Source organism: Micropterus salmoides, unplaced genomic scaffold (assembly GCF_014851395.1).
Source record: "Micropterus salmoides isolate LMB-PRFRI ecotype aquatic unplaced genomic scaffold, ASM1485139v1 Ms_hic_scaffold_2, whole genome shotgun sequence".
NCBI lineage: Eukaryota > Metazoa > Chordata > Actinopteri > Centrarchiformes > Centrarchidae > Micropterus > Micropterus salmoides.
The window spans coordinates 48,818,978-48,840,025 of NW_024041150.1; the positions used below are offsets into that span (position 1 = coordinate 48,818,978).

Consider the following 21,048-nt stretch of genomic DNA (forward strand, 5'->3'; position numbering starts at 1 on the left):
GAATAGTTCCCAACACTGAGTCAGAAATCAGCTGTTCATCAGAGTGATGGCTTGTGGGAAGAAACTGTTCCTGTGTCGGTTGGTTTTGGCGTACAGTGCTCTGTAGCGCCTACCAGAGGGGAGGAGCTGGAACAGGTTGTGTTCGGGGTGAGATGGATCTGCAGTGATGTTTCCTGCCTGTTTCCTGACTCTGGAAATGTATAAGTCCTGAATGGAGGGCAGGTTTGCACCGATTATTTTTTTCTGCAGTCCTGACTGTCCGTAGTAGTCTGCTCTTGTCCTTTTTGGTGGCAGATCCAAACCAGACAGTGATGGAGGTGCAGAGAACAGACTGGATGATGACTGTGTAGAACTGGATCAGCAGCTCCTTAGGCAGGTTGAGCTTCCTGAGCTGACGGAGGATGATGGTGTGAGTGTTGGGCTCCCACTTCAGGTCCTGGGATGTAGTGGAACCCAAAAACCTGAAGGATTCCACAGCAGACACATAACTGTTGAGTATGGTGATTGAGGGCAGAGTGGAGGGGCTCCTCCTGGCTCCTCCTGAAGTCCACAATCATCTCCACAGTTTTGAGCGCGTTAAGCTCCAGGTTGTTCTGACTGCACCAGAGAGCCAGCTGATCAACCTCCCGTCTGAGTATGTCCGGGATGATGGTGTTGAACACCGAGCTGAAGTCCACGATCAGGCTCCTTGCATATGTCCCTGGAGAGTCGAGGTGTTGCAGGGTGTAATGCAGACCCAAGTTGACAGGATCATCCAAAGACCTGTTAGCCCTGTAGGCAAACTGCAGGGGGTCAAGCAGATTTTCAGGCACGATGGTGAGACACCGTCAGGTCCAGGAGCCTTCCTGATCTTCTGCCTTTGGAAGAGGTGGCTCACGTCCTCTTCACAGATCTTTAGTGCAGGTCAGAGGGGGAAGGTGACTGTTGAGTTTGTTGAGTACCAGCAGTGTTGGGGGATGGTGTCTTATAGTTTGAGAGTGTCCGCAGGCCTCTCCACACTGACGCAGGGTCGTTGGCTGCAAAGCTGTTATTTAGCTTTTTAGCAGAGCACCTCTTTGCAGCTTTGACCTCTTTAGTCAGCATGTTCCTGGCCTGGTTGTACAAGAGTCTTTCCCCACTTCTGAAGGCCTCCTCCTTGGTCTGACGAAGCTGCCTGAGTTCCGCTGTGAACCAGGATTTTTGGTTGTTGTATGTGCGGAAGGTTTTAGTCGGCACACACGTCCTCACAAAAACTGATGCAAGATGTCACAGTGTCAGTTAGTTCATCCAGGTCAGTGGCTGAAGCCTCAAAAACACTCTAGTCAGTGCAGTAAAAGCAGGCCTGTAACTCCAGCTTTGAGTCATTGGTCCATCTTTTCAGTCTTTACAACAGGTTTAGCAGATTTCAGTTTTTGCCTGTGTGTCGGGATAAGATGAACCAGACAGTGATCAGAGAGTCCCAAGGCTGCACGGGGAACAGAGCGATAGGCGTCCTATAATGTAGTGTAGCAGTGGTCCAGTGTGTTAGTGTCCCTGGTGGGGCACTTAATATGCTGTCTGTATTTTGGAAGTTCATGGCTGAGATTTGTTTTGTTAAAGTCCCCAAGAACAATGAGCAGGGAGTCTGGGTGTTTTTTCTCCACGTTAGTTATCTGGTCGGCCAGGTGTAGTAACGCCTCACTAACACAGGCGTAAGGTGGAATCTGTAGACTATATAAGAAATGGACGTAGTCATCGTGATGTCACCCGTTGGTTTGTGGACTGCCATTTTGAAGCCTCGAGTTGGGGCCGATAGAGCGCCGCCATGTCGAGTTTTTGCAACCAGGAAGTGACAATACACCGGCACTAACAGCCTTGTGCAGAGCCAGCTAGCTTGGCTAGGTGCAACTGTAACTCACTGGGCTAATAAGTTTGTCTAGAGAACAATAGTCTTAAAACTAAATTTACTCACCTGAGAAAGTGAACAGCTGACTCGTAATAAGTGACGTGGGTACGAGTCGGCTCTAGCCTGACTGACAGGTCGCTATGGTAACGACTTGTCAATTATAGATAATCCAGCCCTGAAACATACTCTGCTTTGTGGTCTATTTTAAAATAAATGGGACCATAATTTACTAAATGAACATCATTTTGTATTGAAGAAGACTTGAAACTAGCGACTGAGACCATGAACTCATCAGGAAAGTGTTTACTGGGGTAATTATTCAGCTGAGAAGTAGGGTCATTTTCCCATAATTTCTAATAGAGCTGGACTTCTTTTTGCAACCAGAAGAGTCACCCCCTTCTGGATTTTCAATAGAATGCAGGTTTCAGGGACTTCCGCATTCGCTTCATATTGTAGACCGGAAGCTTCCCGCTTGGGTGGAATGTAAACAGCGACCAGAACAAACGAGGAAAACTCCCGCGGTGAATAAAACGGTTTACAGTTTATAAATAATGTCTCTAGGTGAGGCCTGCAGGATTTCTTTAACACGGGCAGCAGATCTGCAGAAGTCCGAGTTAGTTCTGTTGAGGAGCACCAGTTTGTCCGTTTTGTTGGCTAAGTGGATTGAAGGGAGCCGTCTCAGCTTAACCAGCGCGCCTGCATGTTTTCTCCTGCACCGTTTCCGAAGGATCCCAAACAGAGCTGCCGCTACTCCAACGGGTAAGTTCCAGGGTCAATAAAGAGCGGTGGAATAGTATGAGCAGTTGAAAGTCCAATGTTTAAGAGCTCTTCTCTGGTAAAAGTTACCAGAGAGGGACGGCAGAAAACAGCGTTAATTAACAAAAACACAAAAAGCACTACGGAGCATAATCCCGAAGTGGCCGTCTGCAGCGCCATCTTGGTTCTAATTACATTATTGTTCAAAATCGTTAAGCCTTCTTTATATAAGTCACTTCCTTGTTTTGCAAATCCAGTGCGTAACAGGCCAATAAAAATCACTGTTGTCAGGCGGACTGTTTTAATGCTTTTATAATGGCAAAGAGGAATTTGCACAGCAGAAGGATTTATGTACAATCTATGTGAAGCAAATTTTTTTTTTTTAATTTAATGTTTATTTATATACATATACACACACACACACACACACACACACAAAAAAATTTATTTCAGTAATTCCATTCAAAAAGTGAAACTTGATTATATTCATTCATTACACACAGACTGATATATTTCAAATGTTTATTTCATTTAATTGTGATGATTATAACTGACAACTAAAAAAAGGATTTTTAGAAATTTTGTTATGAACATGAAAAGTATGAGCATGTTCAGCACTCAATACTTAGTTGGGGCTCCTTTTGCCTGACTTACTGCAGCAATGCGGCGTGGCATGGAGTCGATCAGTCTGTGGCACTGCTCAGGTGTTATGAGAGCCCAGGTTGCTCTGATAGCGGCCTTCAGATCTTCTGCATTGTTGGGTTTGGCGTATTGCATCTTCCTCTTCACAATACCCCATAGATTTTCTATAGGGTTAAGGTCAGGCGAGTTTGCTGGCCAGGTTAAGAACAGGGATACCGTGGTCCTTAAACCAGGTACTGGTAGCTTTGGCACTGTGTGCAGGTGCCAAGTCCTGTTGGAAAATGAAATCTGCATCTTCATAAAGTTGGTCAGCAGCAGGAAGCATGAAGTGCTCTAAAACTTCCTGGTAGACGAATGCGTTGACCTTGGACCTCAGAAAATACAGTGGACCAACACCAGCAGATGACATGGCACCCCAAACCATCACTGACTGTGGAAACTTTACACTGGATTTCAAGCAACGTGGATTCTGTGCCTCTCCTCTCTTCCTCCAGACTCTGGGACCTTGATTTCCAAAGGAAATGTAAAGTTTACTTTCATCAGAGAACATAACTTTGGACCACTCAGCAGCAGTCCAGTCCTTTTTGTCTTTAGCCCAGACGAGACGCTTCTGACACTGTGTCTTGTTCAAGAGTGGCTTGACACAAGGAATGCGACAGCTGAAACCCATGTCTTGCATACGTCTGTGCGTGGTGGTTCTTGAAGCACTGACTCCAGCTGCAGTCCAGTCTTTCTGAATCTCCCCCACATTTTTGAATGGGTTTTGTTTCACAATCCTCACCAGGGTGCGGTTATCCCTATTGCTTGTACACTTTTTTCTACCACATCTTTTCCTTCCCTTCGCCTCTCTATTAATGTGCTTGGACACAGAGCTCTGTGAACAGCCAGCCTCTTTAGCAATGACCTTTTGTGTCTTGCCCTCCTTGTGCAAGATGTCAATGGTCGTCTTTTGGACAGCTGTCAAGTCGGCAGTTTTCTGAGATACGGATTTTGAGGTTTTCATTAGTTGTCAGTTATAATCATCAAAATTAAAAGGAATGAACACTTGAAATATATCAGTCTGTGTGGAATGAATGTATACATTATACAAGTTTCACTTTTTGAATGGAATTACTGAAATAAATAAACTTTTTGATGATATTCTAAGTATATGTCCAGCACCTATAACAATCTGAGCCCATTAGTGTCAAAAACAAGCACTTTAGTGGACGTTTTTTGAGGGGGTGCTATTGCCCTCAAGGATTACGTTGCAACACTGTTTCACAGCTGCCGATGCAGCACACTTGCTCAAAACTGTACAAATTAAAATGAGTCACACAGATAGAAATACATCAATAAAATCTATGTAGTTCCTGCTACTGTAGAGAGCGGTCGTGCTTTTCCTACTCTCCCCTCTTATCTTTGCTTGCTCCTATTTTCTGTCTACTTTGGTTGTGTGGAAACTTTTCTCTTTTGACCACCTGCCTGCTGTTCTCCTGAAACCATCAAAATGGAATTAATCAACTGGTCGCTCAGCGCTATTGACAACATTTTCACCCAGAGACGAGCTTCACCGGGTGAGCCAAACTGTCCCAGTGGAACAGTCACTGCAGGCTACGCTCGTGACTCATGGGAGACCTGGCAAGCGGTTTGCTTGGATGTTTTATCTGTGGAGGACATTGAAGATTTATGGATAATTGGAATTTTATTAGTGGGCTTCCTGATTATCGGGCTTGGAATCTCCCTAATATATCGTAAAATTGGTTGTTCAGACAGCCGCCAGCAATTTTACCCAAAAGCTGTCTGGGGAACTTAAAGAGTGCTTAAATGGGGTGAACGACAAGCTGAAGGTTTTACATCAAAGGGCTGATCAGAACGGTGAACTGCTCCGTCACATCTCAGACCGGTCTGTGGAAGCGCAGAGGAGGATTGACACTATCGGGGCGCAGTCTGGTGAGCTGCTGAGAGTAACCACTGGTCTGGACAATGAAATTAGAAGAAATGTCGAAATCACTACATGAACTGGATGCACGTATGACGCTGAGGATGACAGCGATTGAAGGACACTGATCTGAATAAATGTTACCGAATCAACCTAAATTGGATTAAAAATTATTGTCTTAGTGCGCTCCTTTGGCTTTAATCAGGGGCGGATTGGCCATCTGGCAATTCTGACAAGTCTTCCTGTAGGCTACCAGTGCTGAGAGGAAGGATGCTACTGTAGGCCTAGCAGAGACAGGGAGTGTGGCAGAGGTAGGAAGGAAACAGTCACACAAAAATGTTTGGGATGTAATTGATTCTGCAATAAAGAAAGACAGTAACAGCAGACAAACAGAGAGCACAAAGACTCAACAACTGACTCAGATGGACAGCCATTGTTTTAACTGATTGTGTAATTTTGTGTGCTCTTAAATAACTATTGAGCATTTTGTGCCAGTCACATACATGAAATGTTACAAATCTGTTTACACTATTGGTGTCATTTACACTGGGGTCGCTGGGGACATGTCCCCGTCACTTGCTGAAAGCGAAATTGGTTAAATATGTTCTGAAAAATAGTTTGGAACAAGAAGTGTTAAATTACAAATGAAAATGCTTTGAGAAAGGTTTATTTGCACAATAAAACATGCAATTTAAATACAGATGAAACAAATGTGCATTGTCCAAGAAAATTACTTGAACAACAAAGCTACTGATTACTGAATTATATTCCATTTTATTGTTATATTCTCAATTGTCACCTGCTAAGTGAATTTCGTGCTGCCATTCATATAAATAGACATTTATTCCATAAATTGGTGCAGAAAATGTCTCCAGAATGCAGGAAATAAACAGTTTAATGCTCAAAATCTTCAGACTCCCAACTCATATTTCACCATCAAATATTTCTTAAAATTAGTGTTAAAATCTTAAATTAAAATATCTTCGTCTTGTTCTCATGACCAAAGTCTTTAATCACACCCCTATTCTCAGACCTTATGTCACCACCTCTTTTCAACACAAAGTGACGCCCTTGCTGTTACAGTCGGCCTGCTGCTTATATTGTTTCACCATCTGTACAAAAATGTAGCCTAAGTAGTGAATGTGTGTTTGTGGGCTGGCGTGGCTACAGGGCCAGGGCTGAATTTTTCCACCCTTGGGTCTAATACAGCCGCCTCTCTAGTCTGCTCGAGCCCACAGAGTGGTGAGTACAATGCCCCGCCCACAAAACCAGCAATACTAGTAAAAGTCTGCTACTGCATCAGTACAACAATCAGGAACGTGTACAAAGCGATATTTTAATCTGCTCTCTCTCATCCACCGCAGCTTTTACAAAAGCACATGTGCTAGCTCGGCTAACAGCTAGTAGGGCTGCAACTAATGATTATTATCGTAGTCGACTAATCTGTTAATAATTTATTCGATTAGTCGACAAGTCACGATTGTTTTTGTCACTCCTAACCCTAATTAAACCATTTCACTAATTACAAATCATTCAAGTGAATTACTCATCTCCAACACACAGTCTAACTAGCTAACGTTACCATTAAGTGAATGAAGTTTACTATTCAGAATGAACACCAGAATCAACGCCAGGAGGAAACCAGGGAAGACAAGACAGCGTAGGCTTCTCCTTTAATACACAACAGAGAGATCGGTGTTCCCCTGTATTTGACAGACCATGGCTGCAGAATGAATAACCACCACACTACAACGTCACACAATCTTTAATATCAGTGCGCAAGTGATGATTTTAACTCTCACACTGCGAGCGTGGTGACACTCGACGCTCTGTAGCTCCCCGTTTATCCTGTGTGTGAGGCCGAGCGAATGGGAGAGAGAGAGAGAGCGAGCGGCAGAACGTGACGCTGAAAGTTAGTGGAGGAATATATTAGCAGTAAGTTTCAGTCTGGTAGCACACGGTTGGAAAAGTGAAGGCCATCTCCCCTGTACAAGGGCCTGCTCTCTGTCCCCCACACCAGACTCTGGACTTTAGGGCCATCAGCATCTGGAGCTCATCCCCACAGAGATACGAGATGCTCCCCATCCAGACACTTTCAAAGATCTACTAAAAACCCAGCTCTTTACTATGGCATTCAATCCTGAATGACTTTCTGTTGTTCTGTCACTGTAACTATGTGTAAAGCGTCATTGGGTCCCATGAAAGGCGCTAAAAATATTTATTTATGTAACGTTAGCTAAATTAGTATTGAAGTAATATTAATTATCAGCTGTAAGTCATTACTAACTAACCTACTAGTTATGGGTTGAGAACATCCGGTACAAACTTAGACTAAAGAGGTATACAGCTCTGTCCTGTACACATACTGAACATCCTGATAATTATTTTTCAGTTTTCAGAGGAGTCTGAAAGCTGGTTGTTGAAGAAATGAGGGACCGTGGAGCTGAGGTTAATAAAGTAAATTAGGGACGCAAACTAGCCCTTTTAAGCTAATTAGGAGATGCAAATGAAATGCTTAGTGGTTATCCAGGGAACCTCTATAGAAAAAATTATGCATCAAGATGCATCGATAATCGTTTTGTAATCGTATGGTGCCCAGAGATTCTCACCCCTACTAACAATGTAATGTATATCTAGAATAATAAAGCAACAGTCTCTTTTCATACTACTTCTGTAGTTTTTTTTCAAAAGTGCTTATAAGTTTTATAAGTGGAGAATGTTCAGTAGGCTACATCATGAGCCAGATGTTCCTTGGTGTACTTTAAACAATTACTCATAACTACTAACTTCTTTTAAAGCTGGGTCTCCGACATTGAGTGAGTGAGTGAGTGAGTGAGAGAGAGAGAGAGTTAACCCAAGGCAGAGATTCAGCAGGCATGATTATATGGTCTAAATCAGAACTGAGCCAGTCCGTCACAGTTATTAAAAAAGAAGAAGCTTATATTTGGTTGAAAATTAACAAACAAACAGGCAGATGATTTGTGCTGAGCAAATCATCTGCCTGTTTGTACAGATGGACCCCAGACAGCATGGGGGCGTACCAAAAGGCAACAAACATGATTTAACTCATTTATTTCTAACAGAAATTCCCCTGAATAATTCTGGAGTAAATTCTGCTGTGGACAAAATTAACAAAATTTTTCATCATTTAGCTCTATTTTCTAATTTGAAAGCCTCCAATTTAAAACCTCAACAAAATGAATGCAAAACTAAAAGAAAATTATCAAATGAAAAGCATAGGGACCCAGATAACCACAACATACGCTGTCAATATGAGGCCACTCTGAAACAATACAAGTAAACCCTAAAAACTAAGAAAGAACACAGCAAGAACCAGCTCTGTGAAATTGAGCAACCCAAACTAAACACAACTCTCTCTGATAATGGCACATATTTATGATTCACAACGGCCGCGTTCACATTCCAGGTGTGCCCTGACTTTACAATCATAAAACGATGAAACGCTCATGGCGACGTTGCCAGTTGCAGAACATGTTGCTGCCGAGTGCACAAGATTAGACAACACCGGACAAGTTTATACCGGCGTGTAAACTGCTCCGTCACTAAACAGCAGATCAGCTGCTGAGACTTGATTTCAGTGGAACTTTTTACTGCAAAATGTTCATTAAAAGATGTATTTTTAAAAGCAGTATTTATTTTATTGTCGGGATTGTTAATTAGCACAACAGCCTAAAACACCCTCAAGTTTCATAAGCACATAGCTAAATGAGAGGCATTGTGTAATTTTTATGATTCATAATCCAAACAGTTGATTATTCGTTCCAATAATCAATAGATTAATCGACTATTAAAATAGTTGTTTGCAGCCCTATTCTCCACCAGAATCAGCTTTATTGCCAGGTATGTGCTCATAATAATTCATGCATCACCTAATTTCATCATAACACAGGCCTGACCCACACGAAAGAACAGTGTATGTTTAATCTGCCTAATATTGTGTTGGTCAGACTATACACTGATTTACTGCTTGTCTGTTTTGAATGATACCGAAAGTAAAGACTTAAAAATTACTCTATTAAATTGCAATATTGTTTAAAAAAAAAAAAAAAAAATCACAATGAGATTATTTTCCTAAATCGTTCAGCCGTAGTACTCTCTCTAAAATACCACCACAGGAATAACGTTTTTTCATTAAAAGTATCACCATTTAAACAACAGATTAGCATTAGCATTTTGTAGCACAATGAAGCACATGCCTACATTATGGTATGATTTGTTATTTACGGTTGAGGTATACATTCAGACGCAAAATAATATATTTACTGACCAAAAATGCTGACAGATTAAATTTAGAAATGTTTGTAGATAGATTATTTATGTGTGGTTTGGATGGTTTTACTGAAAACACATTATTACTGAAAACAATGTCAAATATTTTAGCCAAAATCTGTGTTCACACCACCCTTTACAATTACTCCAGCAGCAACTTCTCAGCAAGAGCAGGTGCTCTGTGGAGCTCATTAGGAGTGAGCGTTTCTGTTCAGTTTTACTGCAGCAATTTGAAAGACAAACAGCTGCTCGGTGCTTGTGTACTTCTGACAAGAAAACATTTATAAAAGGAAGTACTTTTTTACTCAAGTAAAATTAAAAAGTAGCTCATTTTAAAATTAATCAGAGTAAACGTTTCTTAGTTGCTTTTTTAACCTAAAAAAATTAATTTATACTGATATAATATCTTCTTTATACATATAAAATTAAATCGCAGTCTTTTGCAAATTGATATGGGCACTGTCAGTTCATCAGGACCGATCCTGTCGGGAGACTCAAATAATCAATGACATTATGCTGCTGTACCTCATGCGTAAATGCGCACAGTCTTTGTAAATGGGGAGATGATTCCTCCTATTTCACCCCCGCTACTAATCAGAAAGTAATTTTTATGACCCAACTGCAACACTGCACATCACTCGAGCCCACCTATGCAGGCAAATACTAGCCTATCAGAATAATCTGCTGAATAAACACCAGTGAAAGTAATAATATTTCTGTTGCGTTTTGAAATGCTCTCTCTCTGACTCTGCTTCATTTTTCACCATCATTGTTTCGTCTGCGCGCTCCCGACACAACTCGTGATGTATCGCGCATGCGCGGGAAAATCCCAGAACAAAGAGAAACGCTCGTGAGTTTTTCTTTCAGCTTCCTCTCTTCAAGATGAAAACAGGAATCACGGAGACACTTTGGAAATCAAACCACGTCAACACAAACCCTGGAGCGGGTTTTCAGGCTCTGATCTCTAACAACAGAATGAACGGATGATACACGGACCCTCGAGACTCTTCCTCGTGTCTTTAGTCTCGTGATGAAGTCATGAACACTGACCTGAACATCGGTGCTATCAGAGCACGAGGCTGCTGTTTGGCTCCTGTGGTCCGGGTTCTGGTTCTCCATCGTCCTGCAGGTCTCCGCTGTGACTGGTGGACCGTGTTGTCCTGGACTGAGTCTGGATTCTGGTCTCGGAGCTCTTCAGGCTGAGATACAGGAGCGTTGCGGGATCCCGCGGAGAGTTCCCGCGACGTCACGGCGTCTCGCCCCGCCCCTTAGTTACTGTCGCTAAGGCCGTTTAGAAACATGGCTCCTTGATTTCAGGCAGAAGATGAAGTTTAGTTAGTTGGTTTCCTGAAACCAGCTGATCATATTTGATGTGTATGAGGGAGTGTGTTCACACAGAGCAGAGTTTTAATGAAGCGCTTGTTATTATCACATCAGAGGCTCATGAAAATATCCTGCTGAAGCTTTTTGTACATCATGTTTTTACACAAAGACAGAAATAACTTCATGTGTCACATTTAATGTTGAATTTATAAGAAGGCAGAATCATTAAGAGTTTGTCGTAGACAGCGTTTCACAAAGTTTCTAAAGTGTCCTCTAACTCAACAAGTCACTAAACTGCAGGATTGTTGAAGGGAGTCTGGGACTTTCTCCCCGGGCCACAAAGGAGTAGCTATATTACGGTTACTGGTTAAATGGTGAAATCAGATGAAACAGACAGTTTGTTCACAAACATCTGCTGCTTCTCTCGGCAGCTAAGAGAGTCCAAACACATCATGAACATCACAGTGAAGCTGTTTGTTCACTTAACGGGCCATCGTGTGTTTGTCCAGGTCGGCTCTCTATTCAAATGGGGATCAGCTGCTTGAAAAGGCGACTGATACACATTTTCACCTCCATTATTTCTTCTTTGTGGCAGCTGCAGTCTCAACAGATTCTCATATTGGTTGCTTCTCAAGTCTCTTACTTGTTGTTTCCTCGCTCTTAGCTTGAACCAGAAGTTGTTCCTCGCCCCGAGGATCGAGGAGCGATCTCTGAGGAGCTATGAGCGAGGATACACCAGTGTATCCTTCGCGGAAGTCTTTTAATGACTGACACATAGCTGTTATGTTGATTGGACGCTGCAGCTGATCGGACTGATCTGATGAATCACCGCAGAACATTGAACTCAACTTGATTTGTTTTATGATTCACTGTCTTGTTAAAATCTGTGCTCATTGTAGGTCTGAACAACAGAGGCCCCACACACAACTTTATTTATTTATTAGAAAGATCTTTCTTTCCATCAAATTGTCTATGAAGCGAGCAAAGCATCTGACAAAAGTAAAATCAGCTGATGAAACTACGAATGAAAGCTGCTGTGCTAAAAAGAATCGTTGGATTGATGTGATGGAACGCAGTGATCGATCGGTGAGGAGTGATGTGATTTGCAAATAAAATGTATGCAGTAGTGTTGAAGTAAATCAGAAGAGAAAATAAACGGAAAGACAAAACCTGAGCGTCAACTTTGATCCAAGTTACATCACTTCCATTTCCCGACACCATGATCATATTCTGGGTTATTCAATCAGAATCAATAAATATGAATGCGGAGAATATCACCACTGTGCCAGTACAAATGATCCTTTGAGCAGGACATACAGTAAGCTATAATGATTCATGTGCAGGAGTTTGTTAAACAGGTAACAGCTACAGAGAGAATCTCGCTGCTCTGCACTGATAACTGAGATTTTATTAGTACCAACACAGATCAGCTGCCGCCGTCATCAGAAACAGACGTCGCTTCATGTGACGCTTTGGAGGAAAGGATGTCTCATGTCATATATGTCACATACTTCCTCGTTTCTTCTCTCCTCGCTTTCTTTGCGTCTCTCCATGCATCCCCGGTGGGCGGGACTAAGATGCAAGGAAAAGACGCAAGTGAGGGAAACGTAGATGCAATTAAGAGACTTGAGAAGCACCCATTGATGATTGGTCAAGGCCCTTTGTTGTCGCCTTTAAAAAAATAAAATAAAATAATTATAAATGACAAAAATAGTCGGTATCAATACCGAAACACAGAACAGGGTCAGAGAGCCAATACCTTTCCCATATCACAAAGATGTATGCATTAAAAAAATCTGCATAATCAAAACATACATAAAGATTTTCACTCATTATCAGATATGCACTATGGGAAGAACAAAACAAACAACAAAAACAAAACATACAAAATAATAAAAATAAACTCAAAATCAAATTCCCTGTGACCTAAAAATACTACTGAATTAGAGACTTGGTCACACAAAAAAAAAAATTCTTAAGTATGACACTTCTTGCCATTCTGCTGTTACCATGGAGACTGCTTGCACCAGTACCTGGCCTGTTGTTACAATAAAAAGTTGGAAAGAAAAGAAAACCAAATTGGTCAGAAGAGGAAAACATTGTGCTGCTGGAGGATTTTTATTAAAAGAAAGCAGAGATTAAAAAGTAAATTTGATCATCAAATAACAGCAAACAACAAATGTGGGAGGAAATTGCTTCAAATATTAATTCTCTTGTGAAGAGGTTCATCCAGGAGATCCAAAATAAGTATGACAACATGTCTGTTCTTGCCAAAACAATAGATCACCAATTATAGAAGGGAACACGATAAAACTGGTAAGAATAACTTTATTTAGACTATAGATACAAACTAAACTGTGACAGCCTTCTCGTTTTGCTCATCGTTTAGCGTTTCCATTGGATTCTCCTGGTCGCGGAAGACTCTGTTCAGGATATGTAAAATTTCTTCCTTTATTGCCATAAACTCAACCATGTTGCGGTTAAGATAAAGCCAGAGGTACCTTAAATTCTTTTCCTTAGTTTGGTGAAACGGTTTAACACACTTATGGGATTCCTTAAGTATAAGATAAGGAGAAAACCTCAAATACTTAAGGTTTCCTTAAAATGTTCACTTAAGGAGAAGATTAGGTGTTTTGTTAAGGAAACCTTAACTCAGACTAAGGTTTTTTGTGCAACCGGCCCCTGATCCTTGCTATTATCATAGTAACATATCACATCCTTGAGAGAGAAGTTATAAATGATCATGGGGGGATGGAATATGAAATAATTTAAATCAGACCAAAACTTCTTTGTAGAATCGCAATAAAAGAAAAGATGAATAAATGTTTCATCAGCATGGCCACAAAATGAGCAGGAGCTATCAACATATTTGGATACTGCAGAATTTACAGGATACATTTTTTAACACCCTGGGTTGCCCTTTTGCGTAATTTTCTGACGTTAGCAACAACAAATATATAACTTCTGGTAAAGCTAGCAACAATAAATATGCACGTCCGGTTAGACTTTCAAAATAAAATGCTGGCGTTTCCAAACATCACCATTTTGAAACGGTGCGTTATTAAAGTCGTGAAACGTTGCAGTTTGGTTGGGTTTAGGCAACAAAACTACTTGGTTAAGGTTAGGAAAAGATCATGGTTTGGGTTAAAATGAAAGATAACTAACGTCACTTACGTTTGAGTAACTTCCCTAACTTGAATTAAAATTATTTAATGTTCACTTTTTGCTTCACACGGGACACAAACCCTGCCCTCCTGGTTCAAAGTCGGGATTCTGGCCCTCTGTCCACCATAACCACCTCCTTACTCAGTCTTTTCTGTTAAATATCATACACCTTTACCGCTTTGGTAGCCGGTCAGAAGACTGTAGTCAACCGCTGTAATCAGCTTAGATTACGCATTGTTTGTGAATTCTTGTTGACTTAATAAACTGCGATTTTAGAGATGGATCTGTTTGTTTGAGTTTCATTTCGCATCTTAATATAACACGCATGACAACACTCACGTTCAAGTCAGCTGCTTGCCAAAAAGCTGAAGAAACAACGAGGGAAAGAAGCGTTTTTTCCACAGCTGTAAGTGCTGCCATGTGGCCTAACGTAGCTGTGTCACACTCAGAGATGCAAAGAACAGGGTCTTCCGTAAACGCTGCGAGACCAGCAAACAGCTTTCAACCGCAAACAGTTTTGTGTTGCAGCATCTGCTAAAAAATGTGAAAGTTAGCCTGTAGAAAGAAACTCCGTTACTGCCAGTTACTGCCAGTGAAGCATCCACTCGGCAGGAGAAAGTGGCGTTAATCAACAGATGTGTGTTTTGTAAAAGCACCAAATACTTCTGCATGTGCAAAACAGTAACGTTAGTTCGAAACGCTTGCTTGATTTTTTTTTTTAATCTCAGACAGTGGCGTTAAAAAACGTTATATGCTTCGTAAAAATCATACTCATTGATGCTGTTATGAATACGCCACTAGTTTGAAAGGTCAGGAGAGACTTCCTTTGATATTTATTATTTTTAAATAGCCTATATACAGCATCTTCCTGTCTGTATCTGTTAGATTCTGAAGGACTGAACAGACTCAGAGGCCAAAGAGTGGGCTTTTGTTTTCCACAAGTGATGCAGTTCATTAGAAAACATGATATTTAATAAGGAATGTGAGAGCGAGAAGACGATAAAGAGGTTTTCCACCTTTGTAAATCAGCTTCCACCGCTTGTTTTGGTGCTGCTGCACAGACGACATCAGAATCTGAAGTAGAAGTTAAAGGTTTGTGACTGCAGGATCAAAACAGGACGTTTCACTTTCATCACGCTCCTTTGAAAACACAACTTTTCTCTCTTTGATTTCTGATCAGCTCTGTGGTGACAGCGGTGATGATGTCATCATAGCCGTCATCCAATCCCTCGTCAGCCTGGGTCGGCAGGGTCATCACCAAATGTAAAAAGGTAACTGGTCTGTGTTTGAACCAAAAACAGCAGAACAACAAATATTGTTGAAAGGAAACAGTTTATTGAACGTCCAGTTTCAAATGATGAGTCAAAGTTTCTCTTTGTGTCGACTAATTTAATGAGAACATTGAAAAGGACTCGAGTCTCCAGCTCAGATTATTACAGCACCAACCCTGGCAGGATGCAAGTTAAACAGAAAGCAACACATTTACTGACAGAACAGAAAGCAAACTGCTGTTAAAATGGAGTCAGATAATGAAGACACAATAATATTTGATTCAGTCAGACTTTCACAAGAACAAAGGTTTGTTCAGACTGAACACAAATGTCGCCCTGTTTATTCAGCGCCTCTTCCTCCTCACTGGATCAAACCCAGAGGCCTCCAGTGGACCTGGTTCAGGCCTCAGAAACATTTGGATGTTGTGTTTTTTGCCCTGTCTTCAAGTGTTCAGACGTCATATGATCCAGTTTGAGCTGAAACATTTCAGACTTGATCTGACACGTCTTCACCTCAGCTGACGCCGTCTTTAACGAATCTGCGGCTTCGACTACAATTGGCTTTACTTTCAGTCCGAATAAACCTCAATAGATTCAAAACTACATACAAAATACACAACTACTCTATATACAGTTAACACATTTAAAATCTGGAGAAGAAAATGTAAAGTAACTAGGAGGAACAAGAAATGACCTGTTTAAGAGAAACATCATGGGACCCAGATTTTACTCCAAAAAGTATTGATGTTGTTTTCAGGACAGGGGAAGTTGAGGACCTCACAAGATTTTACCAAACATATAATGAAGGAGGAGTGGACCCTAATGAAGATAAAGCTAATAGAAATGGTCTGTAGTATTCAGTTCTATTCTATTCTATTTGCTGCCCCTCATGTGAGTCCGGGGTCATTCTAGCCTGATTGAAAGGTCGCTAGGGGTGGAAATCACAGGGTACCTCACGACATGATACGATACACGGCTCACAATAACGATAATATCACGATACAGAAATTCTGAGATTATCTATACAATCATAAAATGATACATCACGATTTCTATCTCACTGTTAAACCTACAGAACTACAGGGCAGCCATGAAAAATTATTATTAAAAACACAAACAAACATGCAAATGTACAGATTTTTTTGCTGAAAATACAAATTGCTGTGTACCACCCAGTACACACATAATATTGAGAACTGTCCAGTGACACAGCATTGTACTCTCCTTTCTCCACCTACTGATAGCTGTATTTTTAGGTTATTTGCACCGGATGTTCCTCAGGATGTTAAGCATATGAAGCAAAAATGTGTAGGTTATGTTAAGATTATACTTTCGCGATTGCAATGCTAATGTCCGATAGCACGTAAATGGAGATTATGGGTGTAGTGAACAACGGTGTGGATTTGTGCATTTTATACTGAATAAATTTGGAGCTACTCCAAATTCCTCTCTCCTCTCCCAGAGAAGAAAATGGGGTCAAAGTTGCTTTCTCTAAGTGCTATCTGAGAGAGCTGAACTTTCAATAACACAAGACTGGAGTCTCCAAAGACTCAAAGCATTTAATTAAATCTTACTTGATTACGTTTGCCTCTATTTGAGTAGTTATGTTAACATGTTGTTGTTATCTGTTGTTGATATTCGTGCTGAAAAGAAAGTTACTTGTGCAGTGTTTTTATTTTCAGCAAGACACTCCTTCATCTAATGTAATCAATGCTTGTTCAGAATACTTTCCTACAAAATTCCTTTAGAAATGATGACAAAGGAATGTTTTACTATACTCTTAACCGCCAGCTTGAATTTAAAGATGAATAACTAAATTCCCCAGTTCCTAAGGAGAGATGATCTTGGATTAATCTAAGCTTTCCTCATGTAACCTGAGCTCCCCCAAGTGGACAAAATAAGTATTACATACCATCGTTGGAAATGCCGTTAAATGTATAAATATCCTGACCAATAATGTGACAATTGTTTCCTGTTACCAAATGCTTAGAACAGTTCAACCGTTTGACCATTGAGGTTCGATTGTGGAAAATATTTGATTATATTACGCGCAAATTTCTTTTAGACATTAAGTTTAGAAAGGCAGTCCCTTGGGAAACCTGAAACGCCCCCTGGGGAACCACGCCCCAGGGCAACAAAAGAGCGACACGCAACGTCGTAAGCTCTCTTCTCTCTTCCACTCTTCCCCTCGGCTCTCTCTGGACGACCAAGCAAAACAGGCCTTTTGTTTGCTTGAAGCTACACACCTGAAGTGCCGCGACATCGATCTGCCTTCAGTTTGTTTTATTTTCTTTATTTCTTTTGTTTGTTAAAGTTATCAGTCCGTTAAGTTACACTGGTCTAATTCAACAGGCCAAAAGCAGGCTGTCGACCAAAGTAAGACCAAACACACATTCTGTGGACCGAGATTTCCTTCCGTTCTTCTATGCCGTATGAGTCAAATGCTTCCCACAATCGAATCTCCATTTCTCATTGTTCAGCAATTGTTTATTTTCCCGGTATTCAACCATCTTTTTATCACATTAGTTAGAGAATAAATTCACTGTAATATAATCAAGAGCTGTGTGTGTTGCCTATTTCTAGTTCCTGCCAAGAGAATTGACCCTTTAGATATGAGACTGACTGACTGATTTAAGATAATTGAGCGATTATTAACTAACTGATCACTAGTAATAATTGTATAATTATTAAAAGCTAACTAGAGGTCCGGAGACTCTATGATTATAACAACTCCGGTGGTGCCCTTAACGAGGAATATTGTTGATTTTATGGATATTAAAATTCATAATTGGGTATCAGTTCTCATAAATTTATAAAAATGCATAACTAAATTTAGGTTTGCTATATGGGAATCTCCCAAGGGGCCCTTACATGAGGTCGGCGCGTTGCTTCGCCATGTTTCTACAGTAGCCCAAAACGGTTATAGAAATGTCTGTTTCTAAGGTAATAAAAACATAACGGTTCATTATGTAAGGCCTTTACACTCCACTGAAAACATAGTTATAGATAATATTACACACTGAGCCTTTAATAAAGATACAGTCAGGTGGGTAGACAGTGTTGGGCAAGTTACTGTTATTTGAGTGTGATTAGTTATATTACAACATTATATACAATATGTCTTTGAATTGTAAGGCTTTACACTACTTTTGAGTTGCTTTGAGTTACTTTCCCTGCTATTTGAATGGGCGCATTATTCTGATAGTAAGATGTGCTGCATACGTGGGTTCTATTCATAGTTTTCAGTCACGTGACATGCGGCTCCCTCGTAGAGACGCCATATAAGCTTTAAAATTTTATTTGGATCAGCTCTCAACTCAAGAAAAAGTTAGATATGGACACAGACTGCAAGTGTTGGGCACTTGCGATCCATAAACAGCACCAATTTCTTTTGAGTAATGCGTTATATTACTGCGTTACAGACAAAAGGAATACATTATTGTAATTGCATTACTTTTGTAACGCATTACTCCCAACACTGTGAGTAGAGCAGCCAAAAACTGCACTCAAGAAAAAGTACTGTTACTTTGCAAAAACAAGTACTCAAGTAGAAGTTAAAGTAGTTGTCAAAGTAACTACTTAAGTAAGAAATATACATTTACACCAGGACAATATTCTCAGAGTGTATTCATTAAGTGTGATTATATTAATATTGTAGTATCTTAGTACTCCAATAAGTATTGCAAGATTGTTTAAAAATCTAAATCGGTCAGATACCAACGCTTTGAGAAAGCACTGACAGACCGTCTGTTTTGGACGCCCTGGGATGTGACTGCACGAGGCACTAAATTTTAAGCTGTACCCTAAATATTAGCTGCTTGCGCCACTTGAAAGCCATACTACCATGTTGTAGCTTCAGTCATTATTCTGCTCTTCCTCCTCACTACACACTGGATCAAACCACAGCAGTTAAACCCAGAGCATCCAGTGGACCTGGTTCAGGACCTTGTGATGAAACTCATGTTCAGAGTCATGTGGATGCTTGAAATAAATAAGTAACACGATGAATGTCTTCAAATGTAGTAAAAAAAATGATGTATTAAAACACTCTGACAAGTACCATTTATTGAAAAAAGTTACGTGAGTGCATGTAACAGAGTAAATGTAACTCGTTACTACCTTATAGAGGAAGAAATTAGGCAGCAGACCATGTCTGAGCATCAGGAGGAACCTCTAAAAACTGAAGAGGATCCCAGACCCCCTAACATTTTTATTTTAATGTAAGAGTATGTGTTTTATTTATTTATTTATTTAATGCAACATATTGTAGAATATGACATATGACTATGATATCGTTAAAATGGAAATATCATTTTGTGTGGTCTCTGGTGATTCACACCCCTAGTGGTCTAATTGTGTGTGACAACAGCAGGATTTTGGGGAGAGGAAGGTCAGAGTGTAGACACAATCATAACATACATGCTGCTTAGAAACATAAAGTTACTGTTGTCTATCCCTCAGCTTGAGGAGAAGCTCAGACTATAACAACACAGCCATCAGGGCATGATGAGGAGGCAGCAGGAAGCAACTTGCTTGGCTCGGACAAATGTTTAAAGCGAAGCAGCGTGACGGCGTCGGTGGATCTTAAGGTGACCACTCTGAGTAAAAGTTTTCCCACATTGTTCACACCAGTACGGTTTCTGTCCAGTGTGAACGCGTCTGTGTCTGTCTAGGTCACCTAATGTAATGAAAGCTTTCCCACACTTGTCACAGTTGTACAGTTTCTCTCCAGTGTGAACACGACGGTGCTGATTTAGGCTTTTTGACAGAGTGAAAGCTTTCCCACACTGGTCACACCCGTATGGTTTCTCTCCAGTGTGAACACGTCTGTGTCTTATTAGGTCACCTGATGAAGTGAAAGCTTTTCCACACTGGTCGCAGCTATAAGGTTTCTCTCCAGTGTGAACACGTTGGTGGATTTTTAGAATATTTGATCTAGTGAAAGCTTTCCCACACTGGTCGCAGCCGTACGGTTTCACTCCAGTGTGAACACGGTGGTGTATTTTTAGGTCACCTGATGTAGTGAAAGCTTTCCCACATTGGTAACAGCTGTACGGCTTCTCTCCAGTGTGAAAACGTTGGTGAATTTTTATTTCACTTGATGTAGTGAAAGTTTTCCCACACTGGTCACAGCTGTATGGTTTCTCCCCAGTATGAAGCCTCTGATGAATCTTTAAATATCCAGATGTTGTGAAGGATTTGTTGCAGTGTTCACAGTGGTGACGCTTGAGTCCCTCTCTTCTTCTTTGTTTCTATAGCAACAGACAGAAAGACAGTTAGTGAGATGTTGTGGTGGAGTGACCGTGTAAGCCTGTTTCCATGACAACAATGTGTGAGCTTTTCACAATGAAATTCGTTTTTTTACATGCACATTTTTTATGCAATTATAATACATCTTGTCTACTCTAATTTTGATTAGACAAAATGTGTTATGTGTTCTCGGAAAGATAACACTCTGAAGTGTCTAACCCAAAAATGAGAATCACTGGAAATGCTACTGAAATTGATTAATGTAAAATTGAACACACTAAGAGTAATATATTTTTATGTTTCTGTTAGAAAAAGTTTGCTAACAAATTCATGCAGACAACTATAGCTGGAAAACAAAGCCTTACCCTAGTGCAATTTTAAATTTTATACCAATGCCATGAAAAATTGAATTTAAACAAAAGGTTGTCATATTGTATTCTTTTTAAAAACAGCACCGCCCCATGGTGGCAAGGGTCTGCTGCTGCATCGCTCCGTATTAGCTAGTAGCTTGATGGAGATGTGTTTTAGCTGGTAGATCATTGACATCCTAGTTAAAGCTTTCAGAA

The 21,048-nt window shown here is 40.6% G+C and overlaps 3 protein-coding genes across 3 annotated transcripts in view; 1 reads left to right on the plus strand and 2 right to left on the minus strand.

The window, feature by feature from the left end:
* Nucleotides 1-10,791, minus strand: part of LOC119912748 (zinc finger protein 271-like) — a 29,124-nt gene extending 18,333 nt beyond the window's left edge. Inside the window, exon 1 of the mRNA XM_038732039.1 lies at nt 10,524-10,791. Within this exon, the coding sequence (XP_038587967.1) occupies nt 10,524-10,592 (69 nt within the window). The 5' untranslated portion in view covers nt 10,593-10,791. The remainder of the gene's footprint in view (nt 1-10,523) is intronic.
* The window catches only part of LOC119912596 (zinc finger protein 721-like), a 343,224-nt gene that overhangs the window by 87,381 nt on the left and 234,795 nt on the right, over nt 1-21,048 (plus strand). The gene's annotated exons all lie outside the window — the stretch shown is intronic.
* LOC119912252 (zinc finger protein 271-like) overlaps nt 19,283-21,048 on the minus strand; it is a 43,508-nt gene continuing 41,742 nt past the window's right edge. The window contains exon 7 of the mRNA XM_038731346.1: nt 19,283-20,484. Coding sequence (XP_038587274.1) covers nt 19,783-20,484 — 702 coding nt within the window. The 3' untranslated portion in view covers nt 19,283-19,782. The remainder of the gene's footprint in view (nt 20,485-21,048) is intronic.